At 41.1% G+C, this 23,992-nt stretch overlaps 1 protein-coding gene across 5 annotated transcripts in view; it reads right to left on the bottom strand.

Moving 5' to 3' along the window:
- Window positions 1-23,992, bottom strand: part of DMXL1 (Dmx like 1) — a 133,213-nt gene that overhangs the window by 14,637 nt on the left and 94,584 nt on the right. For all 5 annotated transcript variants that reach the window (XM_084833929.1, XM_084833932.1, XM_084833930.1 and 2 more), the window contains 9 exons: window positions 20,712-20,887; window positions 19,173-19,306; window positions 18,032-18,117; window positions 14,926-15,124; window positions 7,068-7,185; window positions 5,906-5,968; window positions 4,451-4,537; window positions 3,570-3,691; window positions 2,923-3,064 (listed from right to left, as the gene is read on the bottom strand). In XM_084833929.1, coding sequence (XP_084690055.1) covers window positions 2,923-3,064; window positions 3,570-3,691; window positions 4,451-4,537; window positions 5,906-5,968; window positions 7,068-7,185; window positions 14,926-15,124; window positions 18,032-18,117; window positions 19,173-19,306; window positions 20,712-20,887 — 1,127 coding nt within the window. The remainder of the gene's footprint in view (window positions 1-2,922; window positions 3,065-3,569; window positions 3,692-4,450; window positions 4,538-5,905; window positions 5,969-7,067; window positions 7,186-14,925; window positions 15,125-18,031; window positions 18,118-19,172; window positions 19,307-20,711; window positions 20,888-23,992) is intronic.

Here is a 23,992-nt window from a genome sequence, read left to right as displayed (position 1 = left end):
CTAACTGCATTTCTCCTCTCCATCTGTCATACTGTTCTAAAGGGTCTCCTAACCCTCTAAAGCAGATGGGGGTGGGGGAACTGAAGAGGGAATCAGCAAAATCTCCTCCCCTTCTGTTTATGGAAGCTGTCAAGGGCTCCTTGGAGGTCTCTCTCTGTCTAAACCAGTAGCCAAGTCCAGACACAGACAAAGGAATTCCTTTCAAAGCTTTATTCTTCTTTCACAACTTAACAACTATACCGATTGCAACTAGATCTGAGCAGCACAATACCTATGCCCTAAGTTGGAACAATTGGTCCCCGTTTGAAAGGGAATTACTGGCAGACCCCTGAACTTAAGGACTAGGGAGAGCCCCTCCCCTTTTCCCTTGGAGCCTCTGGGCGCAGCCGTTGTTTGCGCGCCAACCTGGCACTTCACTTCCTTTCCGCGCCCTCCATCTGGCGCCGCTCTCTGCGTTGCGCATCCACCAAGTCTGCTATCTGTGCTTGGTCACTCCTTGGACTGCTAACTAAACTAGGAATGCTGGTGGGAGGAATCTCCGTCAGCTGTTGGTCCTGGGAAAGAGGAGCGCGCTCCTCTCCCAGGAGCGACTGCCCTTCCTCAGAATCAGAACTACTCTGGGATTCTATGGGCTCAGTGTCCACCCTGACAGAAGCCTTCCATGAGAAGAGAAATAAAATTGGATACAACTCTTAAGGCGCAATCATATAGCCCCTAGTCAGCAGCTAGACGGCCATAAGATTGGTTGGTTTTTGGGAACCAACCTCAGAGTCCACGCTCTGAGGTCAGTTCCTGGAGAGTCACCTTCCCGCCCCCTCCCCACTGCCTCATAGGTGGCACTGATCATCCCCGGGCTCCACACTTGTAGAAGCAGCACGGAGCAAGGCAAAAGGGAGTGGTCCTGGGGGTGGGGAGTGCATAGGTGCTGGTATGATGTTTCCTATGCATTGTCCGGCCTCCCCACCCTGTGCTCCGACGTCCTGTGGCTAGACAGCCGAAATCGGCTGTCAAGCCATGAATGCAAGGCGGCTGGAGTGCAGAGGAGATGATTCCCTCCATGCTCCTCCCGCCGTGCATTGGATAGGCAGACGCCTCCGAGTTTGGAGGTAGCCTCCTATCCCAATAAGTTTGCACCCTTAATGTATGCTATCTTACTTTTGCTTTAGTTACTACTAGCAGCAGAGGCAATACAGATATAAAAATAACATCACCAATTATCTAAGCCTTCTAAGTACCCGTTTTAGTAACTAGTTCCAAGTTTTATATGCTGAAGCCTGTCACTGCGATTGTATCATTTGTTCTGCTTTTCTTTTGGCAACTCAGAGAACTACGGATAAATTATTATTTTTTCTCCATAAGGAAATAAAGGGAATTATTGAGATTTTAAAATTATATCGCGTCTGGGTCTATACACACACACAAAATGGGTTATATGTAGGTTTCTTTTTTAAAAGATCAACTCAAGAAAATAATTTAAAATGTTTTAAAATAAAAGCATATTAATATACCTGGTGCAATAGGACTGCAGCAGACAGCTAAAGTGACACTGAAGCTTCTGGCTGCTATCGACTGAGTTGATGTTCTGCCTAAGAATTTTTTTTTAAAGATTCTATGAGCTGGAGTGTGAAAACAAGCAAATGTTTTCCGAAGCACTTTCTTCCAAGGAAAGTGATGGAACAGTTGGTCTTGAACTAAAGCCTCATACTGGCTCTAAGGGCCGGAAGACTCGACAGCCATGGCTAAATGAGAAGAGGTCCCAGCCAAGAGATGGGGAAGCTAGTGGGCCGTTGACAGAATCAGCAGAGGACTGAAATATAGGAGCCCGAGTGAAAAGCAGGTGGAAAAAGATGTGAGAAAAGGCAAGGAGAGAACACAGAACTGAGGTGGGGCCAATAGGCGAAAGAATCTATTGGTTCCAATCCCATCTTCACCAGGAACTCACTAGATGGTCTTAGGCAAGCCATTCTCTCAGTCTCAGCCCCACCCCTATCTGCAATATGGGCCTAATAGTAATTACTGTACAGATTATTGTAATGATTACATTAAGGTTATGTATGCAAAGCATTCTGAACACTGTAAAGCACTATAGTGATGATGATGGAGGAGGACCAAGTGGCCATGTTTTCTCTACAGGAAGGCAGGCAAGTTAAACCCTGGGCTGAACCAGGATCTATATGGCCATTTTCCCTCTGCACAGCATGTGAAATCCTTTACATAATGGCATCAGTACTAGGGCTTTAGCTTTCCTCCCTTCTCCATCTGTGGCAACATCTCTGCCCTCTTGAAAGGAATAGATTGTGAGATAAGCAAAATGGGGAGGAACTCTGGCCCAGGCTTCACCTGTCTTCCTGTCTCTGGGTTACAGTACACAGTTGTGACCATGAGATTTCTATATTGCTACTAGTCATTCTGAAATGAAGTCTTAACCTATAACCCCAGACCCAAAATATCAAGCAGGCAACTTTAAATTGATCAGCTTCCATGGCCAAGCCTCCACAATATTTCCTTGTTATACTAAATATAATAGTATCTACATAGGGCCTTTTGGCATGCTCAAAATGCTTCATCTATATTTTTCATATTTTCAGTCTCCATGTATGGGTAGGGTAACCTTGTAAATTCTGAAACAGGAATGTCTTAACCAATAACATCATGCTCTTCATCACTGCAGTATAGTATACTGATTTCTCTTGTTTTTAATAGAGCAGGTTCTTTCCACTGAAGAGAACCATTAAAGTTGTGGATTCACTCATGAGTGGGAGTGCTGAGAGTTGCTTAAATCTTCTTGTCTATCAAATGTATTAATCTCTAATAGGATTATTTAGAAGTGTATATATTTATGAATAAGTTATTCACTATAAAAACCATGAAAATCTCAGTATGAAGAGTATAATTAAATAATTAGTCTATACTGTGACTCACCACAGCAGCACCTCTGCCAGTCTGGGTACTACCAAGCCAAGGCATGTTGATTGGTGTGCCGGGATTGCTGTGAGTATAAGGTGTAGTTCCCTGAATATTCCCCAAATCATCACGAGCATGTATCACTAAGAAATCATCAGCTCTGTAAAGGAAAATGCTGTAATGAGGATTGATCATATGCTCAGCCAGCCTGCACTGACACATTCACATTCAATAGCTCATGAAGTACAGCCAGAGATTTAAGCTCACATAGGATGTACTTGGCCCTCAGAATTCAGATTCTAAGGTCTCCAGTGACTATATAATCACTCAGGTGGCTGGATCAAAGCAGACCAATATTTTGGGGCATCAGGCCAGCTAAGCCAATGGCTGCCAGGGAAGCATGATTCCCTGTATCAACACAGGTGCACTGCAGTAGTGGAAGCAGGGAGGAAAGAATCGTCTAGGAGCTGAAGTGCACAGAGTTGAGAAGGGATGAGCGCAAGACTGATTATCAGAGAAAATCAGGAGGGAGATCTGCTAATACTCAAAGCTCAATATTTTAACAGGTTTTTAGAAGCTAATTATATTCAGAAAATAACAAGATATAACTATAATGTACAAGTCAGGGGATATAACCAAAAGATAAAGGTGAAAGGAAACAATACCCTTTAGCTTCCACTTCTATATCATCATCAACCCAAGTGTAGATCTGTGTAGCTAGAATTCCAGAAACATCTAGTTCTTGAATGTCATGACTTGAAGCTATTGCAATGCAATTCCTGTTGGCCTAAAGGGTACAATTGTGAAGGAAAATTTAGCTCAGGACAGAAATAATAATATTTTAAAATATTTGTATTTCACTATTGCTTCTTCACTGTTAAGACAAAAGCCCCATTCAAGTACACCACCATGTGTGTGTGACAAAACATTTAAATTAATCTGCTTGGACACAGTTCCACATAGTCAACAGGATGTATATGGCTTAGGTAATTTTCATCCAACCAATCAGCTTTTCCTGGAGAGTGCGGTAGTGTAAAAATATAGTATCATTGCTGGAGCAGGCCCATCTAGTTCAGCGCTCTTGTTTCCAAAAGTGGCCATCTAGATGCCCCAGGAAAACCACAAGCATAGTTGTAATAGCCATTTCATGTCTTCCACCAGAAACTGGGTTAACATTGGTGGGTTTCAAATGGCCCAACTGCATGGGACGCTGGTCACATAAAGACTTCCCACTTAGAGCTGTGCCTACACAGTTCCACTAAAACGATCTATATATGCTTCTGGAGGACCAAAGCCTTTTAAAGAACATAGAGATTACTGCAAGGGAACACTCCCTTAATCATTAAGGTTTTAATCCTTAATGCAGGAGAAAAAAATCATTAATGCAGGAGAAAAAAATGATATATCTGCACTAGCTAGAGACTGACAATTAAAAATATATGTTAGACTGGTAAAAATACAATAGCTCTTCCTTTTTAAGGGAAGTTAAGACATTTCAAAATATTAGAAGAATTGTAAACACCCCTCTCCCCATTTGTGCATATACCTTGTTAACAGCAAAAGCAGTAATAATGTCAGATTCTTTATGGATAATCCTTGCTTTACTTCCAGGGTATCCCATATCGGTCTCTATCTGTATTAAAAAGAGGGATGGGGAAAACACACACATTCCTATTAAAAGAGCAAAACTTCTATCTTTTTAGGTCATATGAAAAATAAAGAATATTAAGCAAGAATAGATCTGTACTAAAAAAAAAAAAAGAATGTTACTTTCGTTAGTTCAAGATGGTCCAGTAAAAAAAGTATCATAGTGGTTTTGGATCCTATCTGGCATTTTACCACTAATGCTCATGAAGTTAAATTCCTACTTAACCTAAAAACAAGAGACAGTAGTGACATTTCATTGAGATACGAACCTTGCCTACCTATAAAATATTTGAAAATGACTCCATATCAACCATTTGACTGCTTATAAACAAGCTACTAATAATGTGCAATTTAGTAAGTGTCATTAATACCCATATAAACAACTGAAAAATCCAACAACTGCATAACTGAAAGTTATAAGGATGCAATTTTCCAGTATTCATATATAATTCTGTAGGATGGCCCTCTGTTAACAATCACATAGACACCAGTGTATATTACTGTACATTTGCCTGACACATTGGTCTATTAAATGTATCTCTGAAGGTTTCAAATATAGGTCATTGTGGCCCCCTAAAAGACAATTATTTTGTTATAACAAGGTCTGCATAATGGATTGGATCCAGATATCTGCCTGTGGAAGCAGGTGGGCAGAATTCAACTTTCCTACCCCCTCTTCTCCCTGTCAGCTGCCAAATTCCCCTGTAAAAACATGCTGCCTTGAGGGTTGGTGGGTGCTGCTGAGTGGATTGGGCTGTGATACTGGGCTGAGTGGGAAGGGGGAGATAGTGGAAGATCAGGCAGAGGCACTTTCTGTGAATGGAGCCGAAGGTGCCTCTGCCTAATATTCCAAGACCTCTCTTTTCTTCCTCCACTCCCTGTTCCACAACCCACTCCACTCAGAAGGGTCAACCAACTCTTGAGCAAGCATTTTCAGGTAGAGCTCTGGGAGCTGGCAGAGAGAGGTGGCGAAAAGGTCACCTTCTGGGCACATATCTGGATCCAGCCCAATATATTGAACACAAATAAATCTTGTCCATAAATCTGCAAGATTGACACAGCTGACCTTGGAAAAATCGACCTAAATGTTTCTTTGTAGCCTCCCAACAGTGGATAAAGCTTATGTGAAGCTTAACGTATTTTTTTCATTTTATTTTTTTTTTAAAAAACCCAAACAAAGTAGGCATAGTACTTGAATACAGACCAGATAATTGTATACTTTAGTTTACCCAGAATCCTAGCACCTTAACAGGTACCAACAGGCCCCTTAATACGTTGTACACTTGTCTTAAAAGAATTAAAATTCAACAGGTTTTGAATGTACAATATATTTTCCCCATATTACTGTATATACCTTATTGATTCCAGGGTCTTCCACTGAAGTACTTTTGATATTTTCACTTTGGTCTTCTAATGACTACACCAAGAAGAATAAATCACATGACAAAAGACAAGATGAAACTAACATGCAATTCTGGGTGGCAAGGTAAACATATATATGATATTATGAATATGCAACATTTAACTTAGTGAAACACATTCCTGTAGTGCTGTGGTCACTTCTTTCAAGCACATTTCAACCAGAAGTGGATTTCTATAAGTAATATATTCTGCTTCATCACTTGGGTGACTGCACTAGTGGAAGTATTTTATACTTGCATGAAGTTCTATTAAACTAGCAATACTAGCTTTTTAGAGGAGATGAGGAACTAAGCCAACACGTTTTTAGTTGTGCCACTTATAATTGTTTAAAAGATTAAAAGTAAACTAGGAAAACAGGTAGACACAAAAGAAAAGTGGAGAAAGACAAACTATATGACTCGTGCAGTTCTAAATTATTTACAAATGGAAGGTAACCTGACAAAATGATGAGTAGAAGATCTGTGCTGCACACTGAATTCAAGAGACAAAAGATCAGAATGGGATAAGTGGAAGGAATCAACAGCCACAGCTTATGTCATCAAGTTGAGGTTATGAAAAGAGTGGGGTGGTGGGCGTAGCAGACTTTCAGTATTACTGACGCCTTTTGAGTAGTGGATTTGCTGATTCTCAGAGTAAACATGACTGACAGTGTGTGTGGATAGCAGGCAAGTAGCTCACCATAATTATCAAACATTATTTTACAAATGCAATAGGCAGGTGAAAGGCTGGATAAGCTACTTTACCACCCAGTCTTCTCCAACCTGATTCCTTCCAGATGTTTTAAACTACGGTTCCCAGCATTCCTGACTATTGCTCATGCTGGCTGGGACTGATGGGAGTTGAAGACCAACACATTTGGAGAGCACCAGGTTGGGGAAGGTTGCAATAGCCCAATTCATTGTTGTCACGTGCAACAGCAAGGTGCGTGCAATGATACCTGCACATTCATTTATGTGTTACAGGGGATGCCTTAGAAGACAGGTTAAATTGTTGTGCGGGGGGAGAGAAAGACCTCAGGTTCAAGAAGCTTGAGAAACATTGGCTTAAGGAATAGTCAATGGGATTTAATTTCTACATAAACATACAATACAGACCTCATTTAAGCACCTCTTCTTCGTAAATATGTTTCTGATGAAGGTTTCTTGGACTATTTCTTGTTTTATGAGATACTGCCAAAGTCTCTTCACAGACAGTGCATTATTACTTTTAGAACTAAAAACAAGAGAGAAAATTATATATAGAAGTTAGTATATATACTAGCCCATGGAAACAAAACTACTGTGAATCAAGAAATTTTAGTAAGGAGCAACTGCTGCAGTTGCACAAGCAGCTAATCTGCTCCTCATGCACTTCTTGAATCAGATTCTCAACAGTGCTGATAGTAATGCAAGTGAAGTTGCATGTACTTGCAACAGATATTCTTACAGTGGCTCTGTGCACTCACACAATGGGAACTGTGCATGCACAGGTGAATCACAATCTCTTAAAGCCCCTCCCAAACAGGATGCATGCTTTTCTTTTTCAACTAATGGTTTCACCTGCCTTTCTTCCTGTTGCATACAGAAAGAGAATGTCTACCACAGAGGTCCTTTATTGAGCCACTGCAAAAATTCCTGCACATGATCTGAGTTTCTACAACATGGAAGGTGGGATGGTTGTGAGATTGCAAAAAAACACTTAGAGAACATCTGTAACCAGCATGACCTATCTCACCTTCATGTCTGCCACAATGGGAAATTATTGATCTGACTTACTAGGAGCTGAGAACAGAAGCTGTATGAAAAGATAGACTGAAGCACTGCTTTTCCAACAGCTGCCTCTATTCTGACATCTATACTTGATAAACATTGAAAGTATGGATCATGTTAGGTATTTGCACATAATATTTCATGTCTCAAAGCCCTAATCTGATCAGAGTGTCTCCCAAAATATTTGCAGCAGCTCCTTCATAGTACAGCAGACTACACCTGATGCTGCAGACACAATTCCATAATGCCACTGCTTATACGTTTCTGCACATATAAATATAGACGTAGTTCCATCTTGCTTAGATTACTTTTGTTATGTTGTCAGTGTTAATGTTCCCCGCATACTAAGGGTCAGTAAAGCTAAATTTCTTCTGAGTGCCTGTAATTCCACTAGATTAATATGAAAGCTCATTTCCTAAACCAAACACCCTGCTGTTAACAGAAGATCTTTTAACCTTCAACTTGCATTACAGAAGGCATTTTTTCTATTAACTCTGCAGGTGGCGCTATAGTACCAAGAGCCTTACTACCTACAGGTTAGGGATGGGGGAGAATTTCTCCCCGAAACTTCGGGGGGCCGAGTGCCAAAGTATTCGGCCCCCCGAAGTAGTTTCAGGGAGAAATTCTCCACCCCCCCGCCTCCCCCGGGATGGGACTTACCTTTCCCGAATGTCACTCCTGGTGGCGGGTCGCAGCGGCGGTTCAGCAGGGCTTCGACAGGGGCAGGGGCGGCAGCCGGTCTTTTGACCGGCTGCCGCCGCCGCCATTCCAAGAAAAGTAAAAAAAAAAAAACGCCCCCGTGATAGGCTACGTGACGATTAACGTAGCCTATCACGGCTAGATTTGCAAAGTCAGCCGTGATAGGCTACGTAAATCGTCATGTAGCCTATCACGGGTGACTTAAAAAAAAAGCGCGTACGGCTAATGGCGGCCCCCATAGGGAGCCGCCATTCGCGTTCCTTATTTGGTCGCTGTAGTCTACGTAAAGATTACGTAGACTACGGCGAAAATAAGGGCAACGCTATTTATAACGCAGCGACCAAATAAGGAACGCGAATGGCGGCTCCCTATGGGGGCCGCCATTTGCGTACGCGCTTTTTTTTTTTTTTAAGTCACCCGTGATAGGCTACGATTAACGTAGCCTATCACGGCTGACTTTGCAGATCTAGCCGTGATAGGCTACGTAAATCGTCACGTAGCCTATCACGGGGGCGTTTGTTTTTTTTTTAACTTTTTATTTCGCGGCCGGGCGAGGCGAGGCGCCTCCTCCCCGGCCTGAATTTCGGCTGGGTGAGGCGGGAAGCCTCCCCCCCGGCCTGAATTTTGGCCGGGCAAGGAGAGAAGCCTCCCCCCCGGCCTGAACTTCGGGGGGAGCAGCGAAGCGCCTCCATCCCACCGCGAAGCAAGCTGCGAGACCAGGTAAGTGACTTTCGTGCACCCCTACTACAGGTAGGGATGTACGAAAGTCACTTACCTTTTCGACGGGGTGATTCGCGGTGGGGGGGAGGCGCTCTGCACCTCCCCCAGAAATCCTAACCCGGCTGGTTCCACTCCACGGCACCTCCGCAGAGCCGCCGGCCGGGTGCATTCGCAGGCGCTATGTGGAGCCTGCGAACGCAAATGGTGGCGGCTACGGCAGCCGCCATTTGCGCCTGTCTTTTGCCATGATAGGCTACGTAAATATTTACGTAGTCTATCACAGCCTCCGCAGAGACGCAAATGGCGTCTCTGCATTAGCCGTGATAGGCTACGTAAGTATTTACGTAGCCTATCATGGCAAAAATAGGGAAGCGAATTCGCAAAGCAGTGCGAACAGCACCAGGTAAGTGTCCAGTTTCGCGTGCCTTTCACGGGGTGATGAGGCGGGGGCTTCGTTCCACTACAGATTTCGGGGGGCCAAATGCACTGGCATTTGGCCTCACCGAGATCTGTGGCGGACTTCTCTGACATCCCTAACTACAGGAAGGCAATTCTGGAATTCTATTGTGTTGCCTGCTAAAACTATTAGAGTCTATTAATCCATTATCTGCACATTAAATGATGAAGGTGGACAATGTGTCACCAAACTGGATGTACCTGAATTGCAACATTAGTAAATCATCAGAAGTTCTGTGTAGAAGCCTTCCTCTTGGCTTTTTGGTATAGATGATAGTTCTGTGGCTGAGTAAGCTGTTGTGGATACTATGAAGGCGGGAGCTGTGTAGATTGTTTAGCACAGCCTTCCCTAACGTGGAGCCCTCCAGATATGTTGGACTACAATTCCCATCAACCCCAGCAAGCATGGATGGTGGTCATGGATGATGGGAGCTGTAGTTCAAAACATCTGGAGGGTACCAGATTAGGGAAGGCAAGTTTAGCATTGGGCTGGGATAGCTTTGAAAACCCATTGAACTCTGAAACAACCATGAAAGGACTCCAATGAATACACAGTGAATTTGGTTTTCCACAATTTTACAAAGAATCATCCATTTGAGAATTAAACAACTCAGTTCCCACAAAAAGAAAATCCTTTATTGTGCTTTTATGTGATGGAAGTACTGTAGATCAAAGCCAAACATGTCTAAGAAACACAGAGGATGCAACAGTTCCCATCTGGCAAATCAGATACATGTATTGTGGAACTGATTTATTGTTTGGACAACTTGATATGTAAACTTTTCCAAAGGGGGCACTAACTGCTAGTTCTCTGGAATGAGGTCCAGATAAAAACAGATATTTATCCATAAATGGCCTGACAATAGGATAGCTTAAATGTTAGCACTGGTAATGAATAGACTTTGCTTCCAATCAAATCCCATTTCCTTTCCTCCCTATTTAATAGAGTCAAACAAGGAGCATACTTATGCTTTTTCAGGTGCATCTACCACAAGAGAATGACCTGGTCCACATGGTCACTTGTTTAAGCTGCGGTGCATGCCGGGTGCCATCTGCCTAATCACCTGCCCAGGCACGGCTTGTTGTGTCATTCAAACCCGAGTGGCATGGCTTGTTGGAGGGGGAAAACAACCCTCAAATAACCAAACAACAGTTTAGTTGTAGGGTGTATAAACAAAAAAAGTGCAAATCTTTGTGCTTAACTTTGTTTTCCAGTTTCCTTACAGTTGAAACTGGCTTAATTATATAGGTGTTCTATGATATCCAACATTCCCTGTATAACAGGAAGGATATAGGTCCCACAGACTTTGAATGAACCACTCCTAAACACCACATACAAAGTACAAGTGCAGTGAAAATATACTATCCAGGAATAAACTAAAACAAGCCTCAGGATTCTGTTGTAATCTGGTGGCAAACAGAGAACTGAGGAGCATAGGCATGTTCTCCCAGTCCCTAAACAGAAGGAAAGATGGGCAAAATTGTTAGTCACGGAGAAGAGGAACACACAGAGACACATGACTTATTGCTAATCTTGTGTTATGTCTTCTTCCAAGGAAGTCACGTTAGAAAGTAAGCAGAAGTGGGTAACTTGTGGCCCTACAGATGTTTTGGAAGAGAAGGAGACTTCTTTCCAAAAAGCGTTGGGCCCAATTATTTCTAGGCATCTGAGAAAACTCTCTCTCCTGTGTTGTGATATTATTAGTGCAGTGCCTCTCCCGCTTGCTGTTTCTTTGCTTCGAGAAGCTTTGGCCTACAACTTCCATCAGCTCTGGCCAGCATAGCCAATGGTGAGAGATGATGGAAGCTGTAGTCCAAAATATCTGGCAGGCCACAAGTTGCCCATCCCTGAGCTAAGATGACCCAGTGTGAGCAACAAGTGCAGATGTCTGCAAAATGTGAGGGTTTAGAGCAGGGGTGGGGAATCCTTTTAGGCTCAAGGCCCAACTTCCATTGTGGAGAACCTCTCGGGGGCCACATAACAGTTGTGGGATGGGCCACAGGCAAAAGTGGATGAGGTTAAAAAATCCAACCTCCCCCACCCACCCCAAATTCCACTGTTGCCAATTTATAGTAGGACACATGTCTACTCACAAATAAGCAGGATAAGTCCCTGCATTACTTACTTAGAAGTAAGCAAGACCTTATTACTCAGCATCATGTTCAAATGGCTTCCCAAGTATCAAGCTTCTGCATGTCTACACAGAAGCAAGCATGAGCATGTCTACTTAGGAGTAAGCCGGACAAGTCTCTGTAAGCAGAACAAAGCTCAGAAGGAAGCAGGACTGAATCACTCTGCAGCTGTGTCCCCTGGCTCTCCCCCATCTGGCTGTAGGAGAAAGCTCTCATCTCTGATCAGTAGCTGATTGGAAGCAAGGGCTTTCCTCCGTTCTGCACCGAGTAAGGGAGCCCTTTTTCAGTGCTAAACAGGGAAAAAAACTGATCAGAGGTAAGAACTTTGCCGTCTGTGGCAGAGGGGGCAGGGCCAGGAGTAGAAGTTCACCCTGGAAAATCAGGCCTTCCTGCTAGAAGTTTCCCATCCCTTAGTTAGGGAAATAACAGAAGAGGCAATGTCTCAGCAAATGTTGACAGAACAGGGAATTGCTACCAAGATGGCAAAAGAGAAGGGAATAATAAGAGACAAACTAGATAAAGAGCAAGAGAAATAATAAAGAGAATAAAAGGTAAGGAAGACAGCAGAGAAGTGGGAGAAGAAATGAGATACAAGAGAAAGTGGATAAAGAAGCTGGCCTATTTCCATAAAAATGCTATCATTTATTTGCACACTAGGAAGAAATCCTCTAGAAAAAGACAAAAGATATTTCAATTGCTTTCTCTTATTCAAAAAGTTTCAGATCCAATCTTTTAACATGCTCACTTATTTGTATTTGTGGTGTTTGATTTTGAATGTCTACTGGAAAGGTCCAGTCAGTAATTAAAGCAGTAGAGGAAGCCCAGCACAGCTTCAGGAATATTTAAACAGGGGACATCCGGTTGGAGCCATGGCGTCCGGCAGTGACTTGCACAGTTCTGCAGTTTGCTTATCTCAAACAGTGGGGAAAAGGTTGAGAAACCTTTTTATCTTCCCCTGGAATTAAAAGGGGAAGCTTACAGTATCATCCAGATTAAATCTTGGAAGAAAGGTGCTTTTGTGAAGAAACAGAGGGGCTGAAATCTAAGAATAGACGCTGGAGTGTCATCTACTGCACACTGTTTGAAACTTCTAAGCAATTAGGAGACACAAGGACAAACGACTTCAAACAACATCTCTGAACTTAAACTACCAGCAATATCTGAGGACTTGTAATTAAACCTGCTAAGTTTGTTTTTCTTGTTTCTGCAATTAAACTTGCTTGTTGTGCTTTGGAAAGTGGAGGATGGCAGAACCAAAGGAAAAAAGGAGAGGCTTGAAAACACCACCTAACCCCCTCCCCCAATGGCTCCCCTGGCAAAGGTTTCTAGAAATGCCGGAGATGAAGAGGAGTTGCTTGCTTTGATAAAAACTATGTCTTCGCAGCTACGAGAGCAGTCAAAGAAACTTGAAACAATTCAGGACTCAATAACCGCCTTTCACGGGGCTGTGGATTTAATTAATATTTCTTTTCAAAAGAAGGAAGTGAAGGTTAATGATCTTGAAGATCGGATTGTTGTGCATGGAACAATCCGATGAAAGTGTCTCATAATGTTTTGTCTGCTCTCAATCTCTCAACAGGAGGCCTTCAAATGCAGAATGAATCTACGTATCCTTGGTATTAAAGACGTGGCTACTGATATAGGCTTGGCGGAATTTATGAATAAACTTTTGCATGAGCTATTTGCTTTCCATCTGATTTCTTACTTGATATTGAGCATGCATATTGTGTTCCTGGTTCAAGGCATGGCACTAAAGGGACTTCTGGGACTGTTACTGTTCAATTTTCACGAGTCTCCACAAAAAAACTACCTTATGCTTCTGGCAAGAGAACGAGGTGAGCTCCGGTAGGGACTAGCAAATGACAAGATTATGCTCTTTCATGATTATACTAAAGAAACTGCTGACAGAAGAAGACAATTTGCCAAGGAAAGAAGTTTGGCAAAGCAAGTTAACCTGCAATATCATATTAAATATCTGGCTACATTCTGTGTTCTTTTTGAAGATCAGATGAAGAGATTCTTGGACCTTGATGCTGCAGAAACATTTTTAATTGGTATTAAAATTAAATGCAGTGAACCAACTCTCTCAGCCTCTAGATTTGGAACTTAGCCATTTTTACTGTTGTTTTGAAGTATTGTTTGGGTTTTAGCTGATAAGTGGTCAGGCAGTAGGCCAAAGATAAATGTTTGCATTTTGTTTCTTCTCCTTTTTTATGTTATATTGTAATAAAGTGCATATTTGTGTGTGTATGTGTGAGTACACATTTAAATCTATTTTTAGATAAGATACTACTTAAAATATACAAATGATTTGTTCCTGTTTTTGTCTTTCTCTTAAACTTCTCCCCCCCCCCTTTTTATTAGTATTATTACTATTAATATCTCTATGGGATTATTGTTGTTGCTGTTCCTTGCTGGCTAAACCTTTAATGTTTATTAATATGTGTTAACTGAATAGTAATTTATGGCTAATGGAAATGGATTGTTTGCTTCTATTTCTGTGCTATAAGACTGTTTGGATATTTGGTTTGTTCTTATTGAAGTTTAATATAATTCTGTTTTTTTCTTTTCTCTTCCTTCTTTACTATCCTCCCTTTCTTTTATTTTTTTAGAATACTTTAATGTTGGAAACTGAAGATTTTGATTATATTGTTGGTAGTGTTTATTTTATTTGTAAAAACAAAATAAAAATATTTTTTTAAAAAAAGAAAATATTTAAACAGGGTCAGATCAAGGTTTGTCACCAAGTGTATCAGGAGAGCTGTAGCCTATCTCATTCCCTGGCAAGTTTATCTGCCTGACACATGTGTCTGAAAATGTGTATTTTTTGAATTCCTGCTTTGTACTTTTAGGTGTACATGCAGAACTCTCTACATCTAAAAAATGTAGTGTGGGAAGCATCCTTAAGCTGTGCCTTTAGTGGATGCATGCTTTGAGGCAAACATCCATGTTAGACTACAAATCCGATTTAAGCCTGCCATTGTGCTTGAGCACTTCAAATGCTCACACATGCATGCATTCTACATAAACTTCTAATTGAATTTGTATTGCTGATGGTAGTGTAAGATGAAATGATATGCAGATTGCAGAGCATGAAAAGTACCAAAGTGATAGTGAAAATATGCATTTCTGAGACATTTTGTAGACTTTACCAGAGAATATATTTTAATACTGTTTATTTACTGTACACACTTACTTGAAAGGGGTATTTGTTGGTTCCAGCAAGGCTTTGTGGCGAAGTAGTGCAGGGCCTGAAGATGTATCTTGTGAAGTATGAATAGAAATGAAGTTTTCTGGTGGGCCACCATGCATCTCAAGTCGTCTGAGAAGAACTTGCTCCCAGCGCTGAAGTATTTTTAGAACTGCATGACACAGTGGGGAGCTAACCGGAAGTTCTAAAGGCAGAAATAAGGTTTCCTTAATTAGAAGCTTTTCATTGAGTATTATATTCTTAGTATGCTTTATACCAAAATATTTTCTGCTCCTATGCTACTGCCACAAGATCAATAATATATTTTACTCTATAGAAGGAGCATACAAATTTTCCCATCAAGATTAATTCAAACTTCATAGTTAACAATAACTGTAGCAGGTCACCTGTAAATTAGCAAGTGCCAATGATAAATGGACGGCAGAGGTAGTTATTATAGCAAAGGCAAAGTTGGTAAACTGATTGTTGAATGAGATACAGAGTTCTTCAATCCAATCCTAAAAGCCTTAATGAGTAAAAATGGAGCTTAGTGCCTTGTAAGTACGTTTAGGATTACTGCATTTGTCAAGTATTTTTCATGATTTAACACAAGACAGGCAGTTCTCACAGGCACATGGATCATTGTTTCTTGGCAGAGAGAGAAGAATAAGTCTTTTAGGTAGTTTTAAAATATACTGATCAGAAGGTGACTATATAAAGATCTACTTGATTCATATAGTCCAACAAGGGCTCCTTGGTTTAGTTGCACTTTAGTTTTACTGAAATGAGGTCAGAAGATAGCCTTTTTAAGAGTCTCTCTAAAGAAGCCTTCCCCAGCTTGGTACCGTTTTCATGGAAAAAAAGGCTATGAATGGCTACCAGTCACAGTGGCTATATGTTACCTGCAGTATTAGAGGCCATATGCTAATTGCTGGGGAACATGAGTGGGAGGATACTATTGCACTCATGTCCTGCTTGTGGGGTTCCCGTGGGTAACCAATGGGCTACTGTGTTGATTTGGGGTCCTGATTCTGTCAGGGCCCAGTCAAAATAGATTCTTTTGATTACCAAGATGAAACAAAGCCACTTGTGCAAAAATATGACAGTTTATTGATAGAAAATGGATGCAAATGGAAAGTCCACACTTCCCCTCAGTTGACAAAGCAGGCACCCTTGCCATGGGTCATCAGCACCCTAGAGCTGATATGTCTATCTGAATCACCAAGATAGACAGGAAGGCTGTTCCTGGGGCCAAAGATTCTCCTAGCTGATAATGTGTATTTCCCCCTGAAGTAAGATCAAATTTGTCTGCTCTTAACACAAGCTTATATAAGTTTCTCTCTCTAAGTTCAAAAGCTGACAGGCTAGATTCACACACACACTTAGGAGAAGGGAGCCTCCCCTGCTCGAAGCATCCAACTTGGGAAACTAATTGCGAAGAGAGGCTTAAACACTCCAGCTCATGGGAGGGGGCTCCCTCTGTAAGAATCAAGGCAGCACATCCTTATCTCTTTAATTGGGCAAAGGCCTAGCACTGTCCAAACTTTGACATATAGAACTGTACTTGCTTGGAACCAATTAAGGCCTGCTGTAAAAGGCCTGCTTACTTAACCATAAAACTGCTGGTTAAGCTAATAAGGTCTACTACCAGCATCTAAGAACTCTGTGAAGTCCATGGTTTTGTTCATGAACCAACTCACTACAGCTGCTGTCCAAACAGAATGCTGGACTAGATAGGCCTTTGGTCTGATCTTGCATAGCTGCTCTTATGCTCTTACTATAGCTATCATCATACCCAGCCAATGTGGCCAATAGCCATGCAGGCTAAGGATGGTGGGAGTTTAGTCCAACACATGTGGAGGGCACTAGGTTGGGAAGGCTACTCTAAAGGGAAGCATCTTTTCTTGCCTTAAGTGTCTTAAGGCAAGAAAGACACTTAAAAACCCTCTCACTCATTCCCTTTGAATATTCATTCACAAGAAGGATGATCACTTCATCAGCTAGTAATTATATTAGCTTCCCATCTACACATTTCAATAAGGCAAAAGAGTAAGCCAATTCATTCTCTCACTCCTTTCTTTACTTGAGTTTATCTTTTTCTCCCAACCCCATCCCAAGTTTTCCAGGAAAATCACTTTGTATTTTACACTAGTCAGAAACTAAGCCAATGTCTGTCTGTCTATCTATCTACGTGTGTTTGCATCTTAGCCAAGAGGGGTGAATTAAAGCAGACACCTCACAGAACTCTCTCTGCTGAATCAAACAGTGACATCCCTCTAAGGAAGCAAATTCCTTCCTTCTTTCCCCCTCAGTCCAGGTAAGTGTAGGCTAGGAGCAGCCCTTGGCTGTTGGCATGGCAAGCGCTGTTCTAGCTTTTCTGAAGTTTTTACCTTATGCTTTTCCTGAGGCCACTCTGGGGTCCAAACCCTGTTATTACTGAGCCTCCACCCAGGAACAACTGAGGTGTGGTAATACCCTCTGGACTGGGGAAAGTAGCTACCAGGGGCAGCAACGAATAAAGTCCCTTCATATTCCTAACTTTGGAAAATGCCAGGTAAGCTCATTGCTAGAGGCTTCTACCTCGAGCTCTGCTCCTCTTGGGGGACTCTCCCTCTTTGTCTCCTTACTTCTTGGTGCTTGTAGCCTCTTGCCTCTCCAGATGCTTTTCTCCCTCTTTCCTTTCTTCTGCTCTGCTCACTCATTTCTGCCAACTCCAACCCCCATCCTCCTTCCCTACTTGGCTATTTTATTTCCCCTCTGACCCCACCCTGCCTCATTTCCTCCAGCTGTGGCTTTTCAGCTGGGCCAGACTAGCTGGTGATCCAGGGTGATATCATATCCCAGCACCGCAGCATGCAACCATCCCAGCCAAAGTCCTCCCATCGACACTTGGAGTAGCTTGTGCCAGTCAGTCTTGGCAGCTCCTCACAATATAAAACTAGGGTTTTGACTAAACACAGTGGTATCCATTACAGATAAAGCTGATACAATTAAACACATGGGAGAAGAATCTGTAAAAGAAGTTGATTTAACTCAACTAATAAATACGGTGTAATTCTATATAAACTAAGCCCCCGCTCCGCCCCCCCCCACCTCAGAGGCAGACTGTTACCTGAAAGGTCATGCCCAGCCAAAGGGTAGAAAGTCTTCAAGTTACGAAGAACCAGCTGAACCATAGCCAACCGCATCAGTGACCAACTAAACAGAACACACAAACATTTATTGAAGTTTTCAGCAATTTTCACATAGCAACCCTGAACGCAAGCACACATTCTCAGAAAATGTATGCAAATTCCCAAACTTGTGCTCGCAAAATGTGCACTTCAAAGAATTAAGAAATGCAGACTTTAGTGCTCTTTTAAAAGTGTTCATTTAAAAAAATGCACACTTTTAAAATGCACTTTTAAAAAACTGCATTTTTATACTTTAGTCAGTGAGGGAAAGGGAACACTTTGAAAAATGCACATATTAGGAAATGCATACCTTTAAAAATGCACACTTTTAAAAATTGGCATTTTCACACTTTAGTCAATGTGGGGGAAAGGTGCACTTTTGAAAAATCTGCACTTTTCCCATTCAGATGAACCAAAAAAGCAGGTTGCAAATGAGAATGGGAGCAAGTTGAAGCAAGCTTTGATTTGAAGCTCAGAGAATTTCAGTGAGCATCCCTGGTTCTCCCATTCCTACACTGAAGTTTGAGGAACACTGAGGCTTTTAAGAGTCTTCTTTGTATTGCAACCTGCTGTTGCGCCCCCCGCCCCCCCAAATCTGAAAGGCAGGGGTGCTTCATATCAGCATTCTACAAATAATAAACTACAGTAGGTCTACTCAGGCATAAAAAAACATCTTAATCATGCAAGGGACACAATGATGTACATGCTAGCTCTGCCTTCTCCATCCTGGGCCTCGCCATGTTGAAGGGAAAGGTCTGAAATTAACCTGAACTGCATTTGGCTCCACACAGTTATAGTGATCTGTACAACTGGGGACCCTGATTGCATGGTTTCTCTTCAAATCCACCATGCCAACACAGAGAGGTCAGGGATGGAGGGACCGGCACATGCACCCCAGTTTCCCCTCTATAGTTATTTTTTTAACACCTGAATAAGGTAAGTGAAAAGATGTCTACAGAATCATCTGAGACTGTAGCAATCTTTCATGGGAAGGTTTATCCCTTTCATAGATTTTTTTTCCATTTCACAGACAAAAATCTATAAATACAGTCAAGTAAAATAAAGCATCACATTTTATACCTATATGAATTTGAATTTGAATGTTCTTGAAACTTCAAGTCTGATGAGAATGCTCCATCATCCTCTTCATCACTGCTTTCCTGACTCTCTTCCGAGTCATATTCAAATCTAGGTTGTGATGATGGAAGAAATGGCTAAAAGAACAGAGATTAAGAGAAGCAAAATTTCAATCCAAGCCAAAAAACAAACACATACCGGACAGTACTTGTTTAAAATCCTTAGTTTTAAAAAGCAATGCTATCTACTATTGTAGATGTTCAATTTTCCATGTATTTGAATTTCAGAATACTTATGAGGACTTTGCTTAATGGTAAAAGCAACCAACAAAACCCTATTTTTATGCTTTTCAGTCTTAGAAGGCAGGCAGGAAAAATGTCAGGCTTCTTTTTTCTTAAATGCCTCTACTTTCTTTTAATGTCTTGTCAACTTTTCGTATTATGTTTCCTTCCCATGCTATGTCCTTAAGCTAGTTTAGACTTTTCTTCCTACCTGGCTTTTATTATTAGATTAGCCCACAGATCTTTTGATGTGGTGGTTTTTCACTTGCTTAACAATATAAAGATAACAGATAGACATTCAAACAGGTTTATTTAAGTGATTCAGGTGCCACAACAATGTGAAATGAGTGCATATCTCATCATGCGGCAGTTGCATCAATAGAAACCAAGCATGTGAAGACAGCAGCCTGTTTTCATTCTTGCCGTCATGTGAAAATGGGAGGGTAGCAATGGTGTGAGGTCTTCTTCATAATGCATTACCCCATCACTGAGATGCAGGTGCCATGTGGCTTGATGGTTCTGTTTCACCTGAATCCATTTTACAATCCAGCAATGTAACATATGCCCATCCTAGCAGAAGTGTGCTCACACTCGTGGTGGCACAGTAGGAAGCAGCAACTAAAGACTGAAGTTGTCTCTGCCCCCTCCCAAAAAGTATAGTAGCGCATATCAATGAGGTGATAGCTCATTGATATGAGCTAGCTATCTCACAGTGGTACAGGGAACCACTGTCACCATAAGTGAAAAGTCGCATATGGAATCCTGTCTACTTTCCATATTGATAGATGTCCTGTAAGCAGCTGAGTAACTGTTCCTTAGCTCCTGGTTATCCAATATCACCATTGGGGGAAGAACAGGATACTAAACAGGGTCAACTGGCAATGGCGGGAGGTAGGAAGTGCTTGTAGCTGGGGGTCCTTCTCTCTGGTAAATTTGTGAATAGAAAAGGAGTTTACCACTCAAAATATTCAGATACCGAAGAACAATATAGGGCAGGAGAGGGAGAAATCACCTTTTCCTCTCTGAGGCTGTGTTCTGTCATTGAAGCCTTGTTTTCTAAAGGGCCCACACAAGTTAAAACACAGCCACTGCTTATGTTCCTCACTTAGCTGAGGCTGGGGATTTTGTTTGAAGAATTTAAATCATTTGTGAGAGAACCAGCTTGAAGCAGGAGTTGATACTGCTTTCCCTTGAGATTAGATTCTACAAAGTTCACTTGTCATCTCTCCAGGTTGTAAAAAAATAAATAAAAAAAAATTACCTTTGCTATAAAGTAGTCCCAGATGCTAAGTTCAGGGGGAATAAACTTCTCTTTGTAATTTGGAGAGTCTTGCTCTACTGAGGGTAAAGTAGTCTGTGAACTCTCTTTTGGAGATGATTTTGATGATAGTCTAAACCGTTTATGTTGCTTCTCACCATCATCTACAGGAGAAGAGGCTACAAAGAGAAAAATATGCATCTTTATAGTAAATAAATGAAAGAAAATGACCTTCATTTTCAAATCATTTAAGCAGATTTCTTTTTTTAAAAAATGATCTCTTAATTATAACACGAAACACCAAGCTCTATCAAGTCTCGTGTCTATTATAGTCAGTATTAGCAATTTATAAAATCAAGATTTCTACCTTTCAACCCTACTCATATTCTCTCCCTTACACCTCCACCTCCAAGGAAGTGTGATTTTGTGCATTTCTTTAGCAAAAACTTCTAACTTTTATTTTTGCATAAGCCTGAGGAATGAATTATATTATGAATGCATATAGTCTCTTCAGTTCTCCCAGAGGCAGCTTGCTATGTTCCTATACAGAGTTAGATATAAAATAATATCCTCACTGACATGCAGATTTTACCCCTTCCACTGCTCTGGGCTTAAGGATTTAGATGGAAATTCATATTGACAGAAACAGTTCATTATTTCAAAATGTTTTGTCAGCTGGTCTTATTAACAACGCATAAACTTTAACTTCCAGCAGGAACTCACTTACCTTAAAGATAAAAAAGACATATTTGTTATAATACAAAGTCTTTTGAAATGTAATTTTTCTTAGCCAGCACAATGAACATGCACATGCACTGCTTAATATGGAGCATTAGTTTTTGAGCTCAACAAAAATAAAAGCTTACTATTATGCTGAAATGAGGGCACTGAATAATAAGCTTACAAAAACTGTTACATGATACAGAAAATAGAAATCTTTTGAATTCCTGCTTCCCTACACCCCATCTAAGTAGTAATCACTATGTTTAACTTATTTGATTTAGATTTGGTATTCAGGCCTGAAACACTAGCCATCTATTAATCATGAGACTACCAACCAATTCCCTACAGGGAATGAAGTCACAAGGATTTTGAATGACCTTGCTTTAAAAGTGGTTTAAGATTGCCATCTTAGTTAGAAATACTCTTGTAATATAAGACATGTCCTTACAACATGACAAAGAAATAAACAAAAAAAGTTCATAAATCATTTATATATCAAGATTAACAAATGAACATAAGGTGATGAGTAGGTTTTCCTGAGACAGCTGAACACATTTCACCAAAAATCATTGATCACTGTACACTATTCTATATTCAAAGAACTGACATTTCTTAAGTTAGGCAAATATTGGGACCACGGAGATGTATTTAAAAGCATTCTGAAATAACCCTTTCTTAGTAGCCACCACAAACTGTATCATGTTTTGCACAAGCAGCAAGATTCTGAGCATTCCTTAGCTTGCAATGGAAAATTACAGCTACCAGCACAGCCAATTTGCATTCCATTTGTCATATGAAGCCCCAAACAGCTTGAAATACGTTTAGTAGGTTGCTGCCATATAACTATTTGGGCATGACGCATCTTTCATTTTTACTGTTCTCATGTACTGTCAAGCAACCGAGCACGCTAAATGAAGAGCAATATGGATTTCTAATACTTATTTTAAAAGAAGTTGCGAATCTGCTCTGTAAAACTCTGAATCTCTCTACAGTATTCAGGATTATCCAGTAGGTGTTATAGTTCAGCAGCTATTTGAACCTGCATATCAAACTTCCAAACAAAGCACTTTTAGTTACTGTAACACCTAGATTCATAGTGCAACACAAATCTTAGTAGCCACATTCTCCCCTACCGTGCTCTATCACTTGAGAATTTCATCTGACTGTTTTACAAAGTGGGATGGAAGACTAATCTGGTTATGGAAAATTGCCAATAATTCACACCAGATTTATTCCAGAATTACTGGTAATATAAAATCTATCATGGTGATTCAAAGGTGCCCTTCCCAGGAGATATGCTATTCTCCATATCTATTTTTCCTATGGAAATAAATGCAGGACCCTATGGATGCCCCCCACCCATCAGAGTTATATTTACTTCTTTATGGTATTTCTGTATCGCCCAATCAATCAAGCCAACTGGGAGGTTCAGAAAGCTTTAAAATCTACAAAATACAATCAGATAAATTTAAAAAAACCCAATCCATATAACATTTAACAAAACAGAACAGCATAAAATCAACATAAAAATGGCACTAAACTCAGTGGGGGAAGGCATCATTAGTTCCAAGATTGCTGGAACATTCTAGTAAGTACTCACTAAATGCTCTGTCTGGCACACAGAAGCTCCTTCTACTCTCTGCTATTTGTGAGGGATTCCAATAGTAATCATAGTGTTCCAGTATTATACATTCAAGTTCTATTATAAAATCAAGTAACAGAAAACCTCTATAACTGATGCAATCCTTAGTGTGCCTATGACTACAGGATTTCCTTTTTCTCCTTTCTGCCTCCTGTGTGTTGTCTTGCACAAGTTATACTGTGAGTAGGGAGGAGCTATTTAGAGTGCCCACACACAACAGGTTGTGGCCAACATCTGTGATTAAGAGTAAAACATCTTATAATATTCTTCTACAAATATATCAAAAGAAATAGCACTGTAGAGGTGGATAGCTAATACAATTAAAGAAAACTGTGATTATAAAATAAAATTGCTACAGATTGACCAGTTATTTAAATTAGGAAAGAAGGACAAAAAGTGCAAATTGCAGGGAAATGCAGCTGGAATAATCAGAGAGAGAGAGGAAGATTGTCCACAGAAAGCTGCCTCAGAGCCCCAACTCTCCCTCTATCAATCAATTTGCTGGTCAGGTGGAGTTCAATTCAAGTGACGCTTCCTCCAAGCCCAATCTGCCCTTTCTGCAGCTGCTCAGGGAACTGTGTCCTACATTTCATGCCAAAGCAACCACTGGGGGAGATAGCCTGTCAATCCCATCATGAAAACACTAAGGACCACTTCACACATTAGCTTGCACAGGGGTTCTTTTCTGCCTATAGGAGCATTTGCCTGAGCAGTGTTCTATTCAGAATGCTTTTCCCAGCAGAAAGAAGGGGAGACTATCTTTGATGATTCCCCTCACACTTTACAGTGCCACCCCCTCCACTGTTCTAGACTGCCTCTGAACCCTCCGGACAGATTTTTTCTGGGGTGGGGAGACTGGAAGAGGGAATCAATGAAGATTGTCTCCATCCCTGTTCCATCAGTGGAAATGCTCTGACGC

The sequence above is a fragment of the Heloderma suspectum genome, chromosome 2 (assembly GCF_057233095.1).
Source record: "Heloderma suspectum isolate Gila_16-S chromosome 2, 16-S_ref, whole genome shotgun sequence".
NCBI classification, from domain to species: domain Eukaryota; kingdom Metazoa; phylum Chordata; class Lepidosauria; order Squamata; family Helodermatidae; genus Heloderma; species Heloderma suspectum.
The sequence above is the reverse complement of the archived record's forward strand: the minus strand, read 5'-3'. Positions and strand labels throughout refer to the sequence as shown.